General features: G+C 38.1%; 1 protein-coding gene across 1 annotated transcript in view; it reads right to left on the bottom strand.

Annotated features, from left to right (window-relative positions):
* The window catches only part of TTC17 (tetratricopeptide repeat domain 17), a 56,576-nt gene that overhangs the window by 13,216 nt on the left and 22,690 nt on the right, over positions 1-20,670 (bottom strand). Inside the window, exons 13-16 of the mRNA XM_042038385.1 lie at positions 20,050-20,224; positions 19,446-19,523; positions 17,079-17,303; positions 14,756-14,942 (exon numbers count right to left, since the gene is read on the bottom strand). Coding sequence (XP_041894319.1) covers positions 14,756-14,942; positions 17,079-17,303; positions 19,446-19,523; positions 20,050-20,224 — 665 coding nt within the window. The remainder of the gene's footprint in view (positions 1-14,755; positions 14,943-17,078; positions 17,304-19,445; positions 19,524-20,049; positions 20,225-20,670) is intronic.

Here is a 20,670-nt window from a genome sequence, read left to right as displayed (position 1 = left end):
CCTTTGCTGAAGATCCACTCATCATTATTAGGAAGAAAGAAGCAAAGGGGCTCAAACCCAGACAACTATTTTTAATTGAAATCAAAATCCCAAAAAGAATTAAAAAAGCTGGAAAGTGCAAGCAGACAGAAAAAAAAATGATGGCACTTAAAAGTCTACTTAACACCAACTCTGTTAATATTAATTTACAAACACTGACAGCTAAAAACAGACTAGATGACTGTGCTGGCTTTCTTGGGATCTGAGAACTGCTATATATAGAAACCTGAGTGACCTAATTTTTTCAAATTGCTGCTTTCAGTTGTCTGATGTTGCTGGAGACTACGATGCTAGTTGAAAAACCAATGGAAGCTGAAGATCTCTAGTGAGTGAACCATGAGACGGGTGGTACTGAAACACTGCAAGTCAGAACTTCACAGCTTCTGTCAGCCAGATGCCTGAAGCCCACCAGGGAAGTCCAGTGGGGAAGAGTGTGAGACCAGCAAGGGAACAACACAGCCCCAAACTCCAGGCACATTCTCTGTCTACAGAACTTTGGTCATATCACTGTGATACTTCCAGCACCTTTGTTGTGCAAAGGACAAAAGTGACCACTGACCTACAAATGCTCAGCTATTTATTATTAATATTTCACATATGTTCTGGCTGTCTAAATCTGCACATACGAATTTTGGGTGTAAAGTCCTGGCACAGTGATATTACAGCTACAAAACTTGGAAGTCTAAAACTTCTACATGCTACTTGGTAACTTCAGCTTACTCCATCCTGAAAATTTACTAGAGAAGGATCACTTTCTTGCCCATTTATTTTCTGAGAGCAGCTGCTGTCACTTTTCCTATTGATTCTGTACAGCTAAGAAAGCTCAGAGGGAAGTGGATCAGAGTCTGTCTTATCTTGTGTATTATGACACCTGGTTACCAAATTCCAGACAGCGAAACAAAAATCATAGTGATGGCACAAAACAAATGTCTAGGTCTTTATTTAAAGTGATGCAAATAACACAAATAGTCTGTGCCAGGTTAATGTAGAAATCGGCAGGAAAAAACCACAGAGTAGCTCCTAATTTACAAAAGGAAATCCTCTGGAGAAAAAAGCAAATACAAACTCTAAACTGAAGCATTGAGACTTTGGAGATTAAAAGCAGAACACAATATTGCATATTAAAGGACTCTATTCCCATATTATTATAACTTGTAATTTTTTTGGCCAATGTGAACACACTCATACAGCATTAGCACAAACCAAACTTTAAATATAGGAAAGATTTGTTCAATTAGCCATCCCATTTAATATCAACCACCTTCATGATTTTCAGGATCCTTCTCAAATGTCCACTGAAGCTGTGGTACCTACTGCAATTGGTAGGGCTGAAAAACCTTAGAGAGAAAGTTAGTCTCAAGTTCTTTAGAACAGGGTGATTCCAATCTCTTAAGCTGAAATCCACTTAGCATAAAGAGGGAAGCACCCAGAGTGTTGACATCTGTCACAAGGAAGGAGAAATATTTAGGAGGGAGAAGTGATGCAGTAACTGAAGACTTGCTCCATCTATGAATGGATACCAAATACTTACTCTGAACCATACTTAATGTTGCCATATTTCTCAGAAAAGTCACACTTGGAAACAATTACGAACCTTCCTTATGACATGAACTTTTCTGGGGCTACGTGTTTGTGTTGTTTTTTTTTTTTTTTGTCTGAGAGCAAATTTCTGCCAATTTAGGTGACCCCAGATGCTCAGATTGAAAGCCACTTACCTAAGACAAGGAAAGAAATGGAGGAAGTATGAAAAAGAGGAAAGATGAACAAACAACACCCCCAGTGTATCACATGGAAGTACTGCACCTTGAGTAAGGTCTTCAAAGTAATCAAACCTCACTATTAAATTGGGTATTGATTGTTCTAAAAATCTAAATTAACTGCCACTGTAGCTGTTTGTTTCTTGTGGTATATCTGGCAGAGAGAATGAGGCCTCAGTAAATATTTTCACTGATTCCTATATACCAACTAAAGATGCATGACTTGGTGTCATCAACAGCATTAGAAATAAAAAGTAAAATTATCTCCAATCTTTGGTCAGCACAAAATTTTTACTGACATTTAGTTCTTTGTCAGTGCAGAGCCTGCAAAATATGGCATTCCTAACTCCACCATCTATGTTCCAACATCCTAGTTTTATGAAAATTATTGGGTCCTGACTTCTAATGTTATACAGACTAGTTCCCTTAAAATTTTTTCAGTACATATTTAGAAATTACAATGGCAGTATAATGCCTCAGAACTAAAAGTCAAGTCATTTTAAATTTAGGTACTGATTTTTTTCCCCCTACAATCTGGAATAAACAGAGCTGCATTATCTCCAGAATTATTACAAGATTCAAAGACTGTTGCTGTAGTCAGTGACTTGCATTAGGTTAGGCAAAATGCATGTTATCTGGAAATATGTGTCATTTAAATGATTTGCCTCTTTATGGGTAAATCATGTCAAGAGAGAACTGTACTTAATACAGATTAAGTCAGCCTAATACCTGAGTTGTCAGAGCAAAGAACAAACTGAAACCAAGCTGCTAACAGGAGTTATTAACTCCATACTTATTTTTTATGAATGCTTAAAACTAGTATTCCCCACAGTGAAATTCAGTACAGACAGCTTTTTTTCTTTTTGCAGTAGGAATGACATATCACTGAGCTCAATGGAAATAAGTTTCAATCCCTGCAGCAGATGAACAGTCTCATCTAGAGACATCTCAGCAGCAGTGCATCAATAAAGAGTCTTTTTTTTACTTTTGCTAGTCACTGCTTACAGATACAGAGGCACATAAGCCAGAGTGGGTGCTGTATTACCATTTTACATTTGAGAATGGGTAACAATGCTGCTCAGAGGTCATGTGAAAAATTTAGGTGTGCTCACTACTTGAGTGACATCTTACATTCCCAATTAGGCTAAAATATATTCATTACAGAAATTAAACTGAAACCCAGCACACCATCACCCATCACTTTTATAGAACCAGTCTTGTTCGGTGCTTTGTGTCACAGGCAATATAATTTACCAGGATTTACAAAAATAATTTGGAATGAGAGAACTCAGCTACCAGAACCTTTTGTGCATCTAAAACTACTGGGATCTCAGACATCAACATTTGGGCTAAATGAGCACCTTAAGAACAGTCTTACTTTCTGCACCACAGTGACTTGGTTGCAATCTGACATTAACAAGCCAGGGCAGTGTCACAGGGAAGTGATGTTTGGGAGACCATCCTCTAGACAACATAAAAACATGAACTTTGACATTCATGGCAACGTTAACACTGGTGATTAACACACTGCATACTCTAATTGCCTTGATCTTTCAAGATGAACATGGCAATTTCCTAAAGATCTTCTGAGACGTTAACAGCAACCATGTTATTCCAATCACATATGAACAGATATTTGATTGCAAAGCATTTGCCAAGGGAAAAAAATGCAAGCCACTTCTTTTGAGGTGAGTTTTAAAAGCAATAGGATGAGCAGTAACTAGAGAAGAGACCTATCTTTAGCAGCTATTGCTGCTCTGCTTACCTTAATCATAAATGAACATGGTTCTATCTATATTCTGCTTACAGTTAATGCAGTCCTTTTCTTACTGTTTTCATGAAAAAAATACAAATTTATACTTCAAAATGAATCCCATGATTGAGCTCTGAAAGCAGAAACTGCACAACACTTAGGACTGAACAGGATTGCCATCAAAAAGGTTACAGGCCATACCTGCTGAACTGTACAACTGCGCTGAACTCCAGGAGCAACACCAAACAAATTTGTTGCTTTCCAAACACGCAAGCATAAAAAAAATACAACTAAAGAATTCTCAGTTAATTTTTAGTGAAAAATGATCAACAAAGCGATAGACCAGGTAAGTAAAAGGAGAAGAAGACTAAGTTTTAATTAGAATTACCTGGCTGCACAATACTGACCTGTGAATGTTTGCTAGGTCTGTATTTAGCTCAAGAGAAATACAATACCACATATTGACTGTGCACTACAGGACCCAGGACGGATACAAAGCAGGTGGGCAACCTACATCTGCAGAAGCATAAAACAGTTCACAGCCTTGTTGCTGACTTGAAAAGCAACCAGCCCAAGCAGTGGTCAGTCTTGCTCTCTCTGAACCCAACAGTATCACTGCTGATTGCAACCATGCACGACTCAGCTCCAGAACAGTAACATCAGCAGACCTCCAGTGCCTTTCACAGTTGTAACACACTGGATAAACCAATAAAAAGACATATCTACTACCCACATATCATCATAACTTCTGTTCTGGATAACAAAAACCAGATTGCAGTAAGTTCCCTCTCTGATAAAGTTAAGTATCAGTGAGAGTATTGAAATAGAATGAGTAGTGTAGTGACCAAATTTTAAACTAAGCTTTTACTGTGTTTTCTCCCTACACACACAAACACTATTTGCTAATTTTTAGCTTTTTCCTTTAATATAAATCCTCCTTTGAAAAGCCAGAAGTTACAGGACAAAAATAAACATTTTCAAAGGACAGGACAAACTACTGATTGAAAAAGTGAAGTATGGAAAACAAATAATGAAAAGCAAAATGAAGTATTTTAAAAGTTGATTTTCATAAATTCCTCCCTTTGATAGCTAATGGCCCTTCTTCAAAGATGAAGAGAGGCATGCTCAAAATAGAATAGTCAGAAAAGAACTAAATAAAAAGCTTCCATTTGATGCATAGCAAAAACCAGAATGACAATTTACGCCATCAAAATTTAGGCTGAAGCAGACAAAATGAAGCATACAAAAGTTCTTTCTCTTTTATTATTTATTCCAACAACAGTTTTCCAGTTAAGAGGTTTATATGGTAAAACTGTTCTTACTCATAGGAAGTTTTAAAATCTGATTTGTAGCCAAAAAGATGCCTCTAAATTGCCTTAGCTATAGATTTAAAGGTTATCTATTTGTCTCATCACAGCAGTTCTGATTAAACCTTTCAAAACATACAAATGCCAACAATACATAACCAGATTTCTTGATCATATTGAGAGAAAAACTTCACCACCGCGTAATAGACCACTCCCTGAAGAACAGATACAAAAATTCTCCTTATGAAATATAAAGAAGTGACAAATAAAACATGGGAAAAAAATTAAAGGGGAAGAGAAACCTATTTAAAATAGAACAATAATGCAGTTTAATAAGGGACATGTGTGCAAAACATTCTGAAGAATTCAGCAGGCTACTCTTTAACAGCGTAGAAAATGTCAACCTTCCTCCCAGCAACAGGGAGCAGAAAACTGAAGAGATTGACCACCTAAAGCCTTCACTCTCCTCCTTCCTCTCCACCCACTAAAATAAGAGCTTTTTTTCACAATGCACATCTAGAAGCAGAAACTTACTCTATGATGCCAGGAATAGAGCCTAAAACATAGAAACATCTAAATGTAACCCCCCAATAATCCTGTCAGTGAATAAAAGAAGACTAGAAAATGTCTCTTTCATAGAACCCTCTTTCTATATATGGAGCAGAAAGGTAAGTAGCCCTCCAGTCTGAATTTCAGTCTGTGTCTCAAGAGTAATGATTTTTTTCTTCTTGTTTGTTTTGGGGAAAGAGAGGAAAAAAAGCAAGAGAAATAAGCACATAAAAAGTTCTGAAGACAAAGGCTTGTCTTCAGTGACTGCTCCTTGGGCCATATTTTTTTACTGTAGATAAGAAAATAGTTACTTATGAATTTCTTAACAATAAACACTCACCCACAGTAGATCACAATATAAGGCATGCTGTGAATATTAAATAACTAATATTTAGATTCCTGTACACAACACAATTGTGAAATCTGTTTATAATTAAGCCAAAGAAAATTCTTAGTTTAAGTATCATTAGCATAAGCAAAGCCTACAGTGGCCTGCATTTTTTTTTCCTCTTTCTAATCTTTTCTCCTTTCCACCAATCTATTATGCTAAACATCACATATTTTGTAGATTCCAACAGATCCTAAGTATCTACGAACTCAAGTCTAAAAAGGATTTTAAGTAAAACAGTAACCTACTACTGAGAAATGGCATCATATAGTTAAACTCTACAGGAGTCAACAACTCCACTGTGGGTTACTGTTAGCTTCCCACTTCTCTGAATGCAAGGGGTTGAAACTCCAAAGCCAAGGAAAGGCCTTATGTATGTCTTTTGATTACCACTCTGTCTGTAAAGTTTGCACCATATACTGGAATTTAAACAATATACCACAGGCACATGATTCCATGTTTTTTATTTTGAGAAAATGTTTTGATAAGCTGTATTTACGTTTATCTGCATATCTCTTCACTAGGTTATACTGCTCAGCAAGAGCAGATTATGAGTCAGACTTGATCCACGACAATTTAGAGATTTGTTTGGAATAGATATCCATGCAACTGCTCCTCCTAACTGGACATCAAAGCAGAGGTACTGACAAGCTCAAACAGCAAACCAGTGTGTTAACTGGTCAGGTAAGCCTGTCCCTTACTAACCTAAGAGAGCTTTTAAGTGCATGGCAGTTTGCCTGACAGGGCACATCCTACAAAAATCCATTAAAAAGCAGAACTGCTGCTGTAAATAGGATTTAAAAAAAAAAATCCTGGTGTTGACGGAATGATGATCAAGAAGCAGATTAGTCTTTTCTTAAGTAAGGAATATCTGCAGAAGGTTGTTTGACAAGAATACTGCCAACCACCCTAGATTAGAATTCAACAAGAAAACACTCTCTTCACACTGCCAGAACAGTACGAAGTCATAGAATAGCTACTGCAGAAAGACTAGAAATTTTTGGAAGAATGTCCCTTCTCCCCAAAATGGCTACATTCAAGAAGCTTCAATCTCTTCCTCTAGGGAAATGCTGAACTGTCCTAGTTTCAGTCTCTAGTAGCCAGAACAGATGATAGATTTAAAGCTTTGAGGACAGTCAGAGCACAACACAAACTCACATGAACCAGGCAACCAACCTTAAAAGGAAAAAACAAATCAATAAAGCAGACAGATCAGGGGTAGTTAAGTGCCTGGCACTCCATGGCTCAGCATGCAGTGCTCATTTCAATCTGAGCACGTGGCATTGCACGCTGCTTTGAGACAACCTCCACATGACTCATTACAGGCTGAGGCTACACATCATCACTTTACAAGTTCTCAGATTTAAGCCAAGTGAATACAGCCTTCAAGGTCTTGGCCAGCTGCTAATGACACTAAACTACATATTGTCACTTTTCCCATATGTGGGGACCATATGTTCTTTTCTCCTCCAAACATGCTTTAACCAAGTCATTAATTCAGTGTGTACAGCTCAACTATAAATATGTTTGTAAAACTACCTCTCCTGCAGATGTAGCTGGGGAATTACTCTTCTTCCTAAGAAAGCTGATGAACATACGCAGTTGTTGGAACTTTTAAAATAGGTCCAGCTCTAGGAGGTGCACCCAATTAAGATTCAGTAAGAAATTTTAGCAGATACATGTAAGTAACTGCCACTGGCAAAGACAGCCTCTCAAACAGAGAGGAAGACACAGGCAGTCATAAACTTCTCATTTTCTCAACATTCTTGTCACAAAAAAGCACCACACACATTGCAGAAAAATGTTAATACATCTGATAACTGAAGGTATCAAGTTTTGAAAAATTTAGTTGGAAAGAGAATCCTTTCCCTTCCAGCAATGCCTGACATTTCTCCTCCTCCTACATGAACATGCAGCTATTGCTCAGGTAAAGGAAGGATCCCAGTAATGTATGAAGAATAATCTTTTGCACTGTAAAGGCAGATAAAAATGGGAAATGTCACATTCTATTTAGTTTAATACTGTACTGCTATTTCTTCATATTGAATGGTTTTGCATCAGTGAACTCTCATTGAATTCCCCTACAGTTCTAAATTCCCTTCCATAGTGCAATTCTCATTTCTTCAGTTACTCCTGCAGCTGAGGCCATGATTTTCTCCTCTCCCCCCTCTGCTAGCCGATGGCCTTTTGATCTTGGGAAGAGACAGAATGGATCCAAACACTAAACACTGCAGGTAACATTCTTAACAGAGCATGATGCAAAGTGAGACTCATGACTGCTGGGAGAAGCTGTCAGTACACTGCCATGCAGGAAATAAGCAGGCCATGTATGTAAGATAGCAAGACATACTTTGCATGGTGCAAGAAGCTGCAGAACAAACTCACCCATTAGCATATTTAACACATGCAAAAGAGAATGACATTTGAGCATTAGATATATACTTAAGGAAGCACGCATTGTTTACAGAAACCTTTAAATTCTTAATGGCTTTCCAGCAAGCAGCAGCTTGGAAGCAATGTGCACGAGCAGTGGGTGCGCAGCCTTTGGATACTGGTGTAGCTACAAATGCCACGTTTAATGTAGCACCACATTCTTTCATTTTTCAATTTAAGAATCTCAATCTATACATCTTTTACATAGTTTTGACAAGAAAAATACATGGAAAGTAAAGACAGGTTTCAAAGTGAGCTTGGCACAGGGGTATTAGGGCAAGGTCATTCACTTTCAACTTCCTTCAGCCACTCAAGGCACACTAGATGAAGACTTTCCAGGGAAAGGTATGATTTATAAATCAAGCTCCAAGGACTGAAAAGTATCAAGAAGCCTGCATCTGGCCAACTATCTTCAAGATCACATCACTAATATTCTAAGATTACTGCAACAAAAGTGGACTGTGGGAACTGCTTCTTCCCTTACTGGGCTAGCAGTGCAGAAACAGTAGCACAAACCCAAAATAATTGGGTCACATTACTCTCACAGAGCACATTCTCACATGGATTTCTCCAAGATCTTCCACTCAGAAGCACATTGGACATTTCTTGCCACCCCCACTCCCCAGGGATGTTGGCTTCTACCAGGACAAAAAGCAGTCCTCATTCTCTGCAGCTCCCACCTGCCTGCATTCTGCAAGATGTTTTCACTCTACAAAAGTACAATTTAAACTCCTCTTACTCCCTTAGCACCACAGAGCCCAAATATGGTGACCTAGAGTCCACTTGCACGGCACCCACCAGATCTTGCAGGACTGTCACTGTATGATCTTCACTGCTAGAGATGCTTGGCTGCCAGAGGGAGAAAGAATCCAGCTTGATTTTCAGATTCCAGGTGGAACTGGCAAGGTGAACAACAGGCACACGGGTGCACTCCTGTGCATGTACAGGGCAGCAACATGCAATTGAGTATTTAACTTCAAAGGATAACAATGATTTTAGAACTGCCACTATTTCACACAGAACCCACTTTCTCTATGCTACTGCTAAATGACCAAGGTAAATTATTGCCACGATGTGTTTCTGAGAGCTCGGACAAGCTGTTCACATGCTTCATAGAATTCTGCTTGTTTAAAAACCGTACTGGTGTTGACTCTTCTGTTCATACAAATGAACACTACCATAAGGCAAGAGAGACAGTAAAAACAACAGAGAAACGAATGGCCACAGATCCCACCCTTTGTCACAAACTGTCAGATAAATAAGAGTACTAATATATGTGGTATTCTCAATAAGCTTCAGGAGCACTCATGAATTCTGCGCTCTAATATGCAAATCAAGATGAGAAAAAGCTGAACTTCCATCATACAGAAGTGCTCAGTTCAGAATCCCATAAAAGTGGTACGGATTCTGGCCTTCTGCTTCAACTAAAACACAATTAAATTTTGAACTAAGCTCAATATCCTTTGTTCCAAGAGTAAACATCTTAGGGGATGTTTACGCCATTAATGTTAATGTAACACCATTAACACTGTAAGTGATAAGCATTCCTTGGACAAACAAGATACAGCAACTTGAGAAGGAGGAAACTACTATTATGATAAAAATGTCTAAAAGGACTTCATGCTGTAGGAAATGGAACCAAAATTCGGCAACCTGTTGCTGGGACTTTCAAGTCAGTCATAACTGGTAGGGAGTAACTGAGTTAAGTGAAAGGTGCATTTAAAAATGCAAAGTATTTCACATCCCTGTATCTTAACACACTATTGGAAAGAAAATTATGTGACGCTTTTGCTTAATGTTTGTGCACCTCAAATCACTATAGGAACTTGAGGTGATTGCAGCTGTCAAACTAGAGTCAGAGGCTTAAACTGGGATGTTGACTTAAGGAAGTTATTTAATCTGTCATAAGCTTACTATTAGAGTTTCAAGAAGAGATTCTCCTTTCAGGTCAACCTCTCACCTTTAGGTCAATTTGCTTAAAGGTCTAAGCTTATTAACTTTAACTTACTTTAACTTGTAAGAACCTAAGTGCTGGGGGATAAAGGAAAATCCATACACATATAAGATGAAACACCTTTCCCGTGTTTTATTTTAAGGGGAAATAGAACAAACCAGGAGTTTTGATTTCATGTGGCACAGAGTATTGGTACCACAAGAGGGCACTAAATCCACGGCTAAAGCGGATCCATATTACAGAACTCGCACTGAGGAAGAAGGATGAACTGCTTTCACAAACACTCCCTCTACCTACAAGGATTCAGGTTTCCCGATGGTATGCACATACATTCCTAATGAACTCACACTCCCTTGACTTTACACAGAGCAACACGAAGCCTTCTGTAAAAGCACTATCCTGCCAAGGATGAAAGACAGTGAGACTCGAAGCTTGAAACAAGTCATGCTTCATGTTTTGAATAGCAACAGTCTATTAATAAGATTTTGAATTTTGGTCTTGTCTAAAAGAATGTGAAGTGCATGAGCTCATAACAAAATGGAGCAGTGAGTCAGAGGTAGATGCTTAGTCAGATAAAAATATTATGAGCACAAATGACTTCTGTTTGCCCAGGCAACACAATTCTGTTTACACATAGAAGGTAAAGTCTTATCCAACACCAATTAACAAATCAGAATGTTTCAGTGGCCAGCTGACCATGACACTAAAAATATGGTTCTCATATTCTGTAACCTTTTTAATAAGACTTGGCAACATCTGAATGTTTACATCAGCCAGGGAAGTGCCACAGGAACAATCCCATAGTTGGACAGTCCTCTACAGACCTTAATACCTGATAAAAGCTACTTGCAATATTTTAAGCCATAAAGTGTGCAAGACAAATCTCAGCAATGTACCATTCAGTATCAGATAAAAATGATGCTGGCTTTCTCTACTAGCTTAATAAGCAGCCCAACTACTTAATTTCTGGACCTCTGAGAGCTGGCCCTGTTTTTCACATTAAGCTTTTTACACTTGTTAACACATGTCTCTTGGTCCTGTTATTTGTCTGTCAGACATGGCTGCTGAAGTTATCTGTCGAGCAACACAAAGTTTCTTAACCTGCTTCAGGAACTGACTCACCAGTAACCTAACAGATGATGTAGCAACACCCTCAACACTGCCAAGTCACCTCTGGAAGGATCACCACAGGGTAACACTGGAAGAATGAAGTCTTCCAACTGTTCTGTCAGGTATTTGAGAATCAGGCACTATGTGGACTCTTGCTGTAGAGCATCTGTATCAGATGCAACTGACTGAACTCCTGCAGCTGTCTAAAATACTTGCCCACAGGTGATAGGGTTGGAGTATCTTTGGACACTTCACACACATCCTCCATATGAAAAAAACCCCACCAATAACATCTGCAGATTTAGAAATTCTTTTACAATGAAAACAAACTTTTAGATAAATTTGAATACAGGAGGCAAAAGTTAAATAGGAAAGCGTTGGTCTAAGATTTTTAATTCTCATTCTCATGTGCATGAAGTGACTTAGGTTCAAAACATAAATTATCTATACCAGAAGTAAGTTACTAAAAAACAGTACCAGGCAGCAGTACAGACAGGAGCACGTAAGCAAGCATCCAACAAGTCAGCATTAGTGTGTCACACTTCCCAAGTCCTGTGCTAACAGCAAACACCCCAACATGCTTGAGAAAATGCTTATTTCACTTATTTGAAATAAACACCAAGCACATACTGTAATCAAAAATCAGGCCATGAATTCAGATTTTTGATCCCATATTCCATCTCATGCTAGCATATAATTCCCACTGACCATTTGCTGGATTCTGCCAATGGCTCACGGCAGCAGAGCAAGGAATTCCATGTCTCGCTACTTAGTTCAGTTTTCATGAACAGAGGCTTTTGACAGGCGAAGCAAAAACACAGCTATCACATGGGCCTACAACCCAAAGCACAGGAAGCCTACTGCTGTTACTTTCAGAAATACTGAAGGAATGCTCATCAAAACAAGATATTAAACCAGAGAAACATCTGACATTCCAAGCTCTTGGTAAATTTTTCAGCATAAGGTATCGATCTCAAAGGATACAAATACTTTATGACATGCCATCAAGTGAATAATAACAATCTCTTTTCAACTGTTTTCCTTGGACTGAAGGGTCAACAGAAGATTCCCAAAATTTCAGGATACTTTTAAGTGTGAAACGTTATTTCTGAGTACACATTCTTGAAATCATTCTGGTTTTGGAGACTTCACCTCACCTTCACATAGTCTGTCAAGGTTCCTCTTGAGTCAGTTGAAGTTTATAGTGGGGGGAAAAAAAGTATTTCCCCAAACCTTATGCAAATAATATAGGTAAAGCTACCTTTCTGTTTTTCAATCCTGAGTTTTGACTTAAACTGCAAATCATCATCAAGGCTGAATTAACCAGTTCGTTTATTTTACACTCTGCACAAGAATGTACAAAGAATATTTACAGTATTTGTCAGGTTCATATTTTCAGATTTCTTGCACTAAAACAAAAGATGAACTAGAAGGTATTATAAATAAAAATGAAAAATAAACATTAAGACAAGAAGAGTCCCAGTAAAAGGTAAAAAATATAAATACAGAGTAAAATACTTAAATAATGGAATACTGAAATTCAATGAGCACATTAACAAACTAAGGCATATTCAGCTCCCTCTTTATTTAGCAGCTTCACAGATTCCTTAATGAACAAAACCCAACCCCAGTGTACCAGATGAACATATTCATGCTCACTTTGCTAACCTGTGGCCAAGCTGGAAAAAAAAGGAAAGACAAAACTTTTCTCATAAGCACTTTTGATATGGGTTTTCCCACACATTCAAGAAATACAAACTTCCTAAACAGCAGATGCTGTAACAGCTGACGTCTAAATGAACATCCTGCCTCAGGAACCAAAGCAGAAAGAAGCCAAGAATCAACCAAACCACATTATGACAAGTTTAAGGAAGAAAAGCGTATAAAACAAAAGATGTCAAAGATAACTTTGGAGTTCAGATACAACCATTGCTTGTTACCATTTCTGTTCTGTGAATGTACTTTTAAATTGCTTTCTACTTAACTTCAAAATGAGGCAGCTACGACTAAGGTTTGACTGGAATAACTTTAACCTTGTGAGTTACAGACTTTTTAAAGATCTCAATTAAAAGTAAACAAACACTGATTTTTCTAGAACCGTGTAAGTGTCTCTTGTGATGAAATGTGCAAGTTCCATTACTGCTTACAGTATCTAGTAGGATTTTTCTAAGAAGGGCAATCTGAAGTTAAGAGATTCATTGGGAGGTACCAGCATAGGAGTTGACATTATGGACATCAGCAAGACACCCATCAGCTGGGCTGTGGCACCACTCCCTACAGCCCACTTAGCCAAACAGCACTCATTTATTTCTCTGCACAGCTGATGGGCTCTCAATCAGAGCAAAATGTACAGGGCCATAGAAAGTAGTATTATTCTAATGGAATAGTCCTGGAATTTCACCTACTATGGCATCATCCATGTTGTACCAGGAGATAGGATGGCCTCTCATCTATGTTTAGACAGCACAGTTCTAGATGCTAAATCAGAGGAGGTTTCTCCATGTCTTTTCAGTGGAGAGGGAATTTAAAGAAACCCCAAACCCCCAGAGGAAGTCCTAGCAATGTTAAAAATCACAAGCATTTCTCTGGTGAGGTTTACACTCAAAAGTAAAGAAAATATTAGGTGGAAAGATACCTTAGTAACAATTTGAGAGAGAAGCTATTAGAAAATATATTAATAAATTGTCTTCAAGACTGCTCTTAAGTATATTAGCCATATTCAAGTACAGACAAAGTACTGAAAATATTCAGTGGGATTGAATAAAATCTCCAAAAGTATTCCATCTCCAAAAGCTATTATTTTTTTTTAAATATAAGTAGCCATTTATGACAAGAAATCATTCTATTAAAAATATTTTAAAATATTTTTTGAGGAGAGATTGGATTTGAGGTCATTCTTACAGATTTTTTGAGTGTTAAGAGCAGTGATCACAGGTCCCACATAAATAATATAATGCTGACACAAGACAGTCTATTCCTTAAAGACTGAACTCTAGAAAATGATGACCAAAGTACTGAACACACTGAAAGGATATGAATTAAAACTAAACTGCTCTTCATCAAATTGTTCAGCTTTAAGAAAACAAATCCATCTGACTGTAAGATCTGAAGGGATGTACAAAGGGGCTGCTGAGCAGCCTAGCAGTAGATGTGCACTTCCATAAAAACTGAATCCAGCATGCCTTGTTTATGAGTAAGAGGTATTGGTGCTGCTGTTAAGGTATTACTGACAGTCAGGAAGTAATTTGCACTTAGTGGAAGCCCTCTAGATATTTAAGAAGTCATCCTCAAGCAATTATTTAATGGACTGTAACTTTTCCATTAACAGCAGCGTCTCAACCTTGGTCCTTAAAGGTGGAAAGCACTGTAAAGCAAAAGGGTGGAAACTTGGAAAAAGAAAAGATGCAACACCCAAGGCAAACAGACATTATTTGACTTGTGGTCCATCTTTCAGCAGTTGCTTACCACTGCACACAGAAGAGGTGATGTTGTACAGAAAAGGATAAAACTGCAAACAGCGGATCATCTTCAGGCTGCTTTCACACTCCAAGCACTTGGTTGTCAAATCCAGTGCTTGTCTGAAGGCCTGCAGCGCTCCACTGATGTTGTTCTGAGCCAGGTAGGCATTTCCTAGGCTCAAAAATGTCAGGGGCTGTAAAGACAAAAGTGATACACTGCAGCGTAAGTATGCTCACTGTTTAAGATTAAAGCCAACTAGGAAAAACCCTTGTTAAGTCACACCCTCCCAAATTTGGTGGGAAAGAATTTAGAAAACTTCTTAAACAGGCACTGCCTAGTCTTACAATGGAGAACTAACAGCTTGATGCATTGATGCTAAATGAAAGCTGTTTTGCCATAGGGTTTAGGAATTCCATCTTTCTACAATAAAAAACCAGCTGTTAAATACACATTGACTGAAATGAAGCATTAAAAACTTACTTATAACCATCAGAAACATAATGCTTACTTCAGAGAACACCAAAGAACTAAACTGAAATGCTTGAAGACAATTTAGAATCATTAAAAGTCTGCAAAAAAGTAAAAATAGTACTAGTGTTCTAGCAGGACAGATGCATGCATTTGCCAAAAGTCTTCAAATTTGCCTTAGCAAAACTAGGTTACTGAAGACACCAGTGTCACACTAGCTTAGGGGCACACATTTATGCCTTTAAAGCCTTCGTAAAACAATATTTTTGTCTACTGCTTTTGGCTAGTATCCCTAAAATATGTATTTTTTTTGAAAAGTAAAGATTATAAACACCTTTTTCACTGGGTAGAACTCAACACTTTAGTACAGACACATAGTAAAGCATTACATTTGTTGGTTGACTGAAAAGTCTTTCACTTGGACAAAGTAATTTGCTGCAATTAACAGTACAGTGCTAGAATAATGACTACAGCATTGCAATTTAGCAGTCGTTTTTCCCACTGAAACAGTTTTTTACATTGATTATCTAAAAATGTGAAGACTAATCAGTAGCTGAAGATTTTTCCAACTCAGCTTGTATTACTAAACAGCATTCAGAAAATGGTGCAAGCTGAGCAACAGGATTTTTTTTCTTTTTAACAGCTTTTGCTGATAGAGCACATCTTTTTCTCCCAGTAGCTGTAAATAATTTTAATTTGTATTTACTTTCCATTATACTCCAGGAAACACCATGCGAGTACAATGTCTCCTGCTAGTTTTTCTGGTACAATAGGTATTACAGGACTGAGTACACCTGAAAGAAACAGGAGCAAGCATTACTATAACGAGGCAGGATTTGCTAATATTTTTGAAGAAAAGCCCTACTCACACAGCATGGTCCTAAGGACTCCTAGGTTCCTCCCCTCCAAGGCTGTGTTTTCAAGTGGTCTTATTAAGGCATATCACTCAAGCATAGTTCTTTCTGTAGCTGCTTTTTGCACTCTTACCTGCCACCCAAATGGACCACATTCCTTTCCAACACTTGAAAATTTGTTTCTGAATGCTACACTGAACATGCTTATTCTGTTTTTAGCTTTCTTATGTGCTAGGTGACTGGTGCCCTGGTAGGTTTAAACTCTGTTAATCTAACTAGAGAGGCAGAAGCACAGGAAAGTCACTTGAACTTCTTACTGAAGCATGTCAAATGTACGACCAAAATTACCTGCTAGAGAAAAGGTGTTCCCTGCTATGCTATTCCTCCCCCCTTCCTCTTCACAACTGTTCTGGCCAGTCCAGTAGTTCAAACAGTTTATACAGAAACTGTCTATCTGACATAGGTGACAACCTACAGCATGTTTATAATGTTGCTGTTCAGAAATACAAAACCTGGTTTGAATCTATGGATGGAAGTAAAGCCACCAAACAACTAGAAGATGTTTTCCTCTATGTATAGAGATAAAACCTAGGGACAAATAAAACAGTACAGATAAAAAGTCAAGCGTCACAGAAAGATGTCTATACAGTCAAAAATCTTGGTGATATATATGCTACTTTAAGGGTTTTTAACAATCAAGATACAAGGCTGACAGCTTCACAGAGCTCTGTTTTAGGTTAAAATGTTGCCAAACGCCAGGATTAAATTCCTTGGAGGCATTGCTAATAATACAGGTTTGGGGAGACTAAAAGTCTGTCAAGATGTTTATACTCTCAACAATCAGCATCACCCCCAATGCAGTCAAGAGTTCATATGAAAATTAACATCCATTGCAAATCACAAGCTGGAAGATGAACTGCATGCAGAGTAAGCACAAGTAACATGTATTTAGAAAATAATGAGGGAAAACATTCACTGCTGAGCAAACACAAACCTCATCATCTTACCTCAGAGGCATTGATGGCCAAAGCCTTCAGCAGGAGCCTGCTGGCATCCGAATGAAGACCATAATGAAACAAGAGGTTAGCAAGATTGACCAGAGGGATGTCCTGATACTCATGTGGAGCCAAATTATATGCTTTTTGCAAACAGGTGATAGCAAAGGTGCTATTTCCAACTGCACGCCAGTACAATCCAGCTTCATTAAGCACAAGCCATAGAGGATCTTCTGGCTATAGGAGAGTCAGGGAAAAGGATAAAAACACCTACAAAGAGGTGTCTCAGGAAGACAGAAATGCCTGCTTTTTAATAAGAAGCAAACAGAACTCAGTCTTGCATACTACTTTGTTAACTAGATACAAATTAGATTTCGCTGTGACTATTAGCAGACTACTCAGTCTGCTCCATTCTACTCAAATGGACCCGATTTACAGGCTGAACTGTAATTTAGTAGCAGCTGTTGCTCACACACTAATCACATGAATACTTTGTATCACAACCACAAAATCCCTTAAAATATACAAGCGATAATGGTTAGTTCACTACAGGAAGCAATGCTTGTAAGCCACTTCAGAGTCTTAAAATTATACAAACACATATCCATGTAAAATGCTAGAATTTGAAAGTCAGGCAGCTATTAAATTATAGTTAGATGTGCTTCCAGGTCCTGTGTTCAACATTACCTTTCCCTGTCAATTTAGGGTTTCAGAGTTGTTTTTTCTTAGATTTAGTTACCTATTTGTCTTATGAAAGTTGACAACTGGCAGGCATTAGATACCATTTAAAGATTGTAAAACAGTAAGCAGTAAGTGAGGGCAGGTGAAAGAATGGAGGAAGTGTCAAATACACCTTGAATGTTCCTTCCTCCTCTTTAACCTGTAACAGCAAAAACAAGCACTCACCCTAGAGGAGATATAGCAAAATATAAAAATACTGACAGGTTGACAGAGGTAGGCAAAACATCCACTTTCAGATGCACTTTGAAATTATTTAGAAACGTGTTCTAGTTTTAAGTATTTTCATCATTCTGTGTTACTGAATTCTACAAAACATTTACAGTAAAAAAGCAACACCTGAAATGGATATCCAGTCCTACCTACATGTCTGAAGCCCAAATGCATGCCTGAGTAGGAAACATGCAGCTAGGATTAAGGAAGCAAAACAGTAATACTGTGTTGAGTTAGTCAGTAAGAAGATTTTTTTGTTTCAGGTTTTAAAAAACCCTTCACACAGAAGGGTTCTAACTATGGCTCTAGATAAGCTGGAAGATATCAACATAATATAATATTCTTTGTTTGGAGTACCTTACATGATCTGTGATTTCAAGAGTATTAATGACCCCTGTTTAGCAACACATACAGAACATTACTTCCATGTTCTTCATTCCAAACTCCTCACTGAATTACTCTCCAAACACAGGTCTCAACGACCTCCCTAAATCCTCAGCAAGTTATTAGCATTTTGTCTTTCCCAATACAAAGATACTAACTGTGACATTCCTGCTCTAAGTAGTTTATCATTAGCAGAACAGGTAAGACACAACACTGTTGTTACATCAGCAGACAGAGAAGTTCAGGCTTTTAGCATGACAGCAACAGAGTACTACAGTTAAAACCAAAATACTCATGCACTGCAGAGTAAGACATTAGACATGCTCTGAACAACATAATAATAGGAATCAACTCCTACTGCTAATTTTTCTTCTGGTTAAGACAGATGCACATAGTAAATGGTACTGATTTTAGACTAAAAAAGTATCTACATATAATACCTTGACACAACTTCTACAAGAAAGTTAAATTGAGAAATATCAGCTTGACATGTCAGAAAGAGTCAACGTCTCTCTCAATGCTTCCTGTCATTTGACTCTCAAAGGCCCCACGCAAGATGGAGGTGGCATTCCAGAGGGTTTTATACAGAGGTACATTCTTTGCCCTGGAGTGCTAATTATCCTGACAGGAGATTGACAGAGGGTTGGTTTCCTTGGAGGAAGAGTGGAGGGAAAAGCAGGGTAGTGGGAAGGAGGAGGAAGAGCAAAATGCAGGCATGCAGGAAGGGGTGGCAGACGGAGGAGTAGTTCCAAGCTACTTCTCCCAGTTAAGCAAATGGCTGCCAGAATTAGCTAATACATTGCTGCTCCGTGTCCTTCCAAAAAGAACAAGCAACTACAGGGCTGCTTGGTCCACATTAAGCAAAATTAGATACTTCTCTATGTATTTCTGCTTTACTTGTAAACCTGGATTTTTAAGTCAGTTTCATCTCAGTAACAGGTAGTGAATAAACTCATTTCTAGTATGTCACTGACTACTTTAGAAGTATAAAAGCAAATCTCAAGTAAGAATTCTGAATTCATCTCACGTGGCAGACTGACATACCTTTTTCATGGCATGATCTAGAAACATGCCTATCTTCGTCAGCGTAACAGTTTCATTGTTGACACGAGAATGCAAAACCTGGAACACAAAGATATTTTTTTTCCCCCCAAACAACAGAAAAAATTTTAGTCAAGATCTACATGGGCCATTCAACACTTGCTTCCTTAAATCTTCTCTTTAGCAAAGGGAAGAAAAGATACTGTACTAAAACCAGGATGTGAACACGTAACACTTAAAGCAACCAGTCTCCAGAATGCAGTATGAAGGACTCATAGCAGCCTGAAGTTACCAGCTTGGTAGAATGCAGTAGCTCTGGGAAACCCCAAGAAGATGAATCATATCAAGTGACTGTTAGATTTAAAAGAAAGATGTGATTTCAAAGAGTAAATTAAATTTCCCATTTTGTGTGCTTTTGGTCAGCATCTGAAAGAAGTCCGACAAGTTGACCCTTTTTCCATTCCTATTAGAAAGAACTTGCCCACATTCTTTGGATGTACTGATTACCTTTAAATATCAGAATCTTTCATGATCTGAGTAACATTTTTAAGGCAGTAAAGAGGAGGATTTTAAACCAGAAGAGAACCAACAAGAAAACGTCTCTTACTTGTTGTGCTCGATCGTCCGGCATCCTGAATTTCAAATCTAGATTAGTGTCCAGTTCCTTGACCAGTACGTTTAGAGATTCATTGTTACGAGCATCAGTAATGGAAGAACAATCTGGTGCCTGTGCTTCTCCATGCTCAACAGTCTCTCTTGGGATATTCAGTATTGGCTGGATTCTAGCAACAAGGAAAACCAAGACAAATTAACAGCATGTGCTGCATGTCATCATGTATAAACAAACACAAGAATCTGCTAAGCCCTGTACTGCAGACTGCTACGAGACATGAGCTGCAAACATGAAGAACTCAAAGACCACCCTTTCCTTGAAAAGTAATTTATAAGGTCTTTATTTTCCATTTTGAAGCACAGAACAACAAGAATGAACAGTGCAGTAGAGATAACAAACAGAAGGTTCTCATATTATGCTCGTAAGGATTCTATGAAGTTTAGGACTAAACAGATATGTGACAAAAAAAAGCTCATGTTTTCTACACTAAAACTTGATTTCAAAAACCTCAAGAGGTAGCCAAATTATGTATAAAGAACATTCTAAGCTGAACACTGTTTTTTTCCAAAGGAAGCTGCAGGATGTTCGTGGATGGGAACCTTTAACACAAGCTCA

Source organism: Corvus kubaryi, unplaced genomic scaffold, assembly GCF_017639235.1.
Source record: "Corvus kubaryi isolate FWS band 111438036 unplaced genomic scaffold, C.kubaryi_AGA036_p1.0 37392, whole genome shotgun sequence".
Taxonomy (NCBI): Eukaryota; Metazoa; Chordata; class Aves; order Passeriformes; family Corvidae; genus Corvus; species Corvus kubaryi.
The sequence above is the reverse complement of the archived record's forward strand: the minus strand, read 5'-3'. Positions and strand labels throughout refer to the sequence as shown.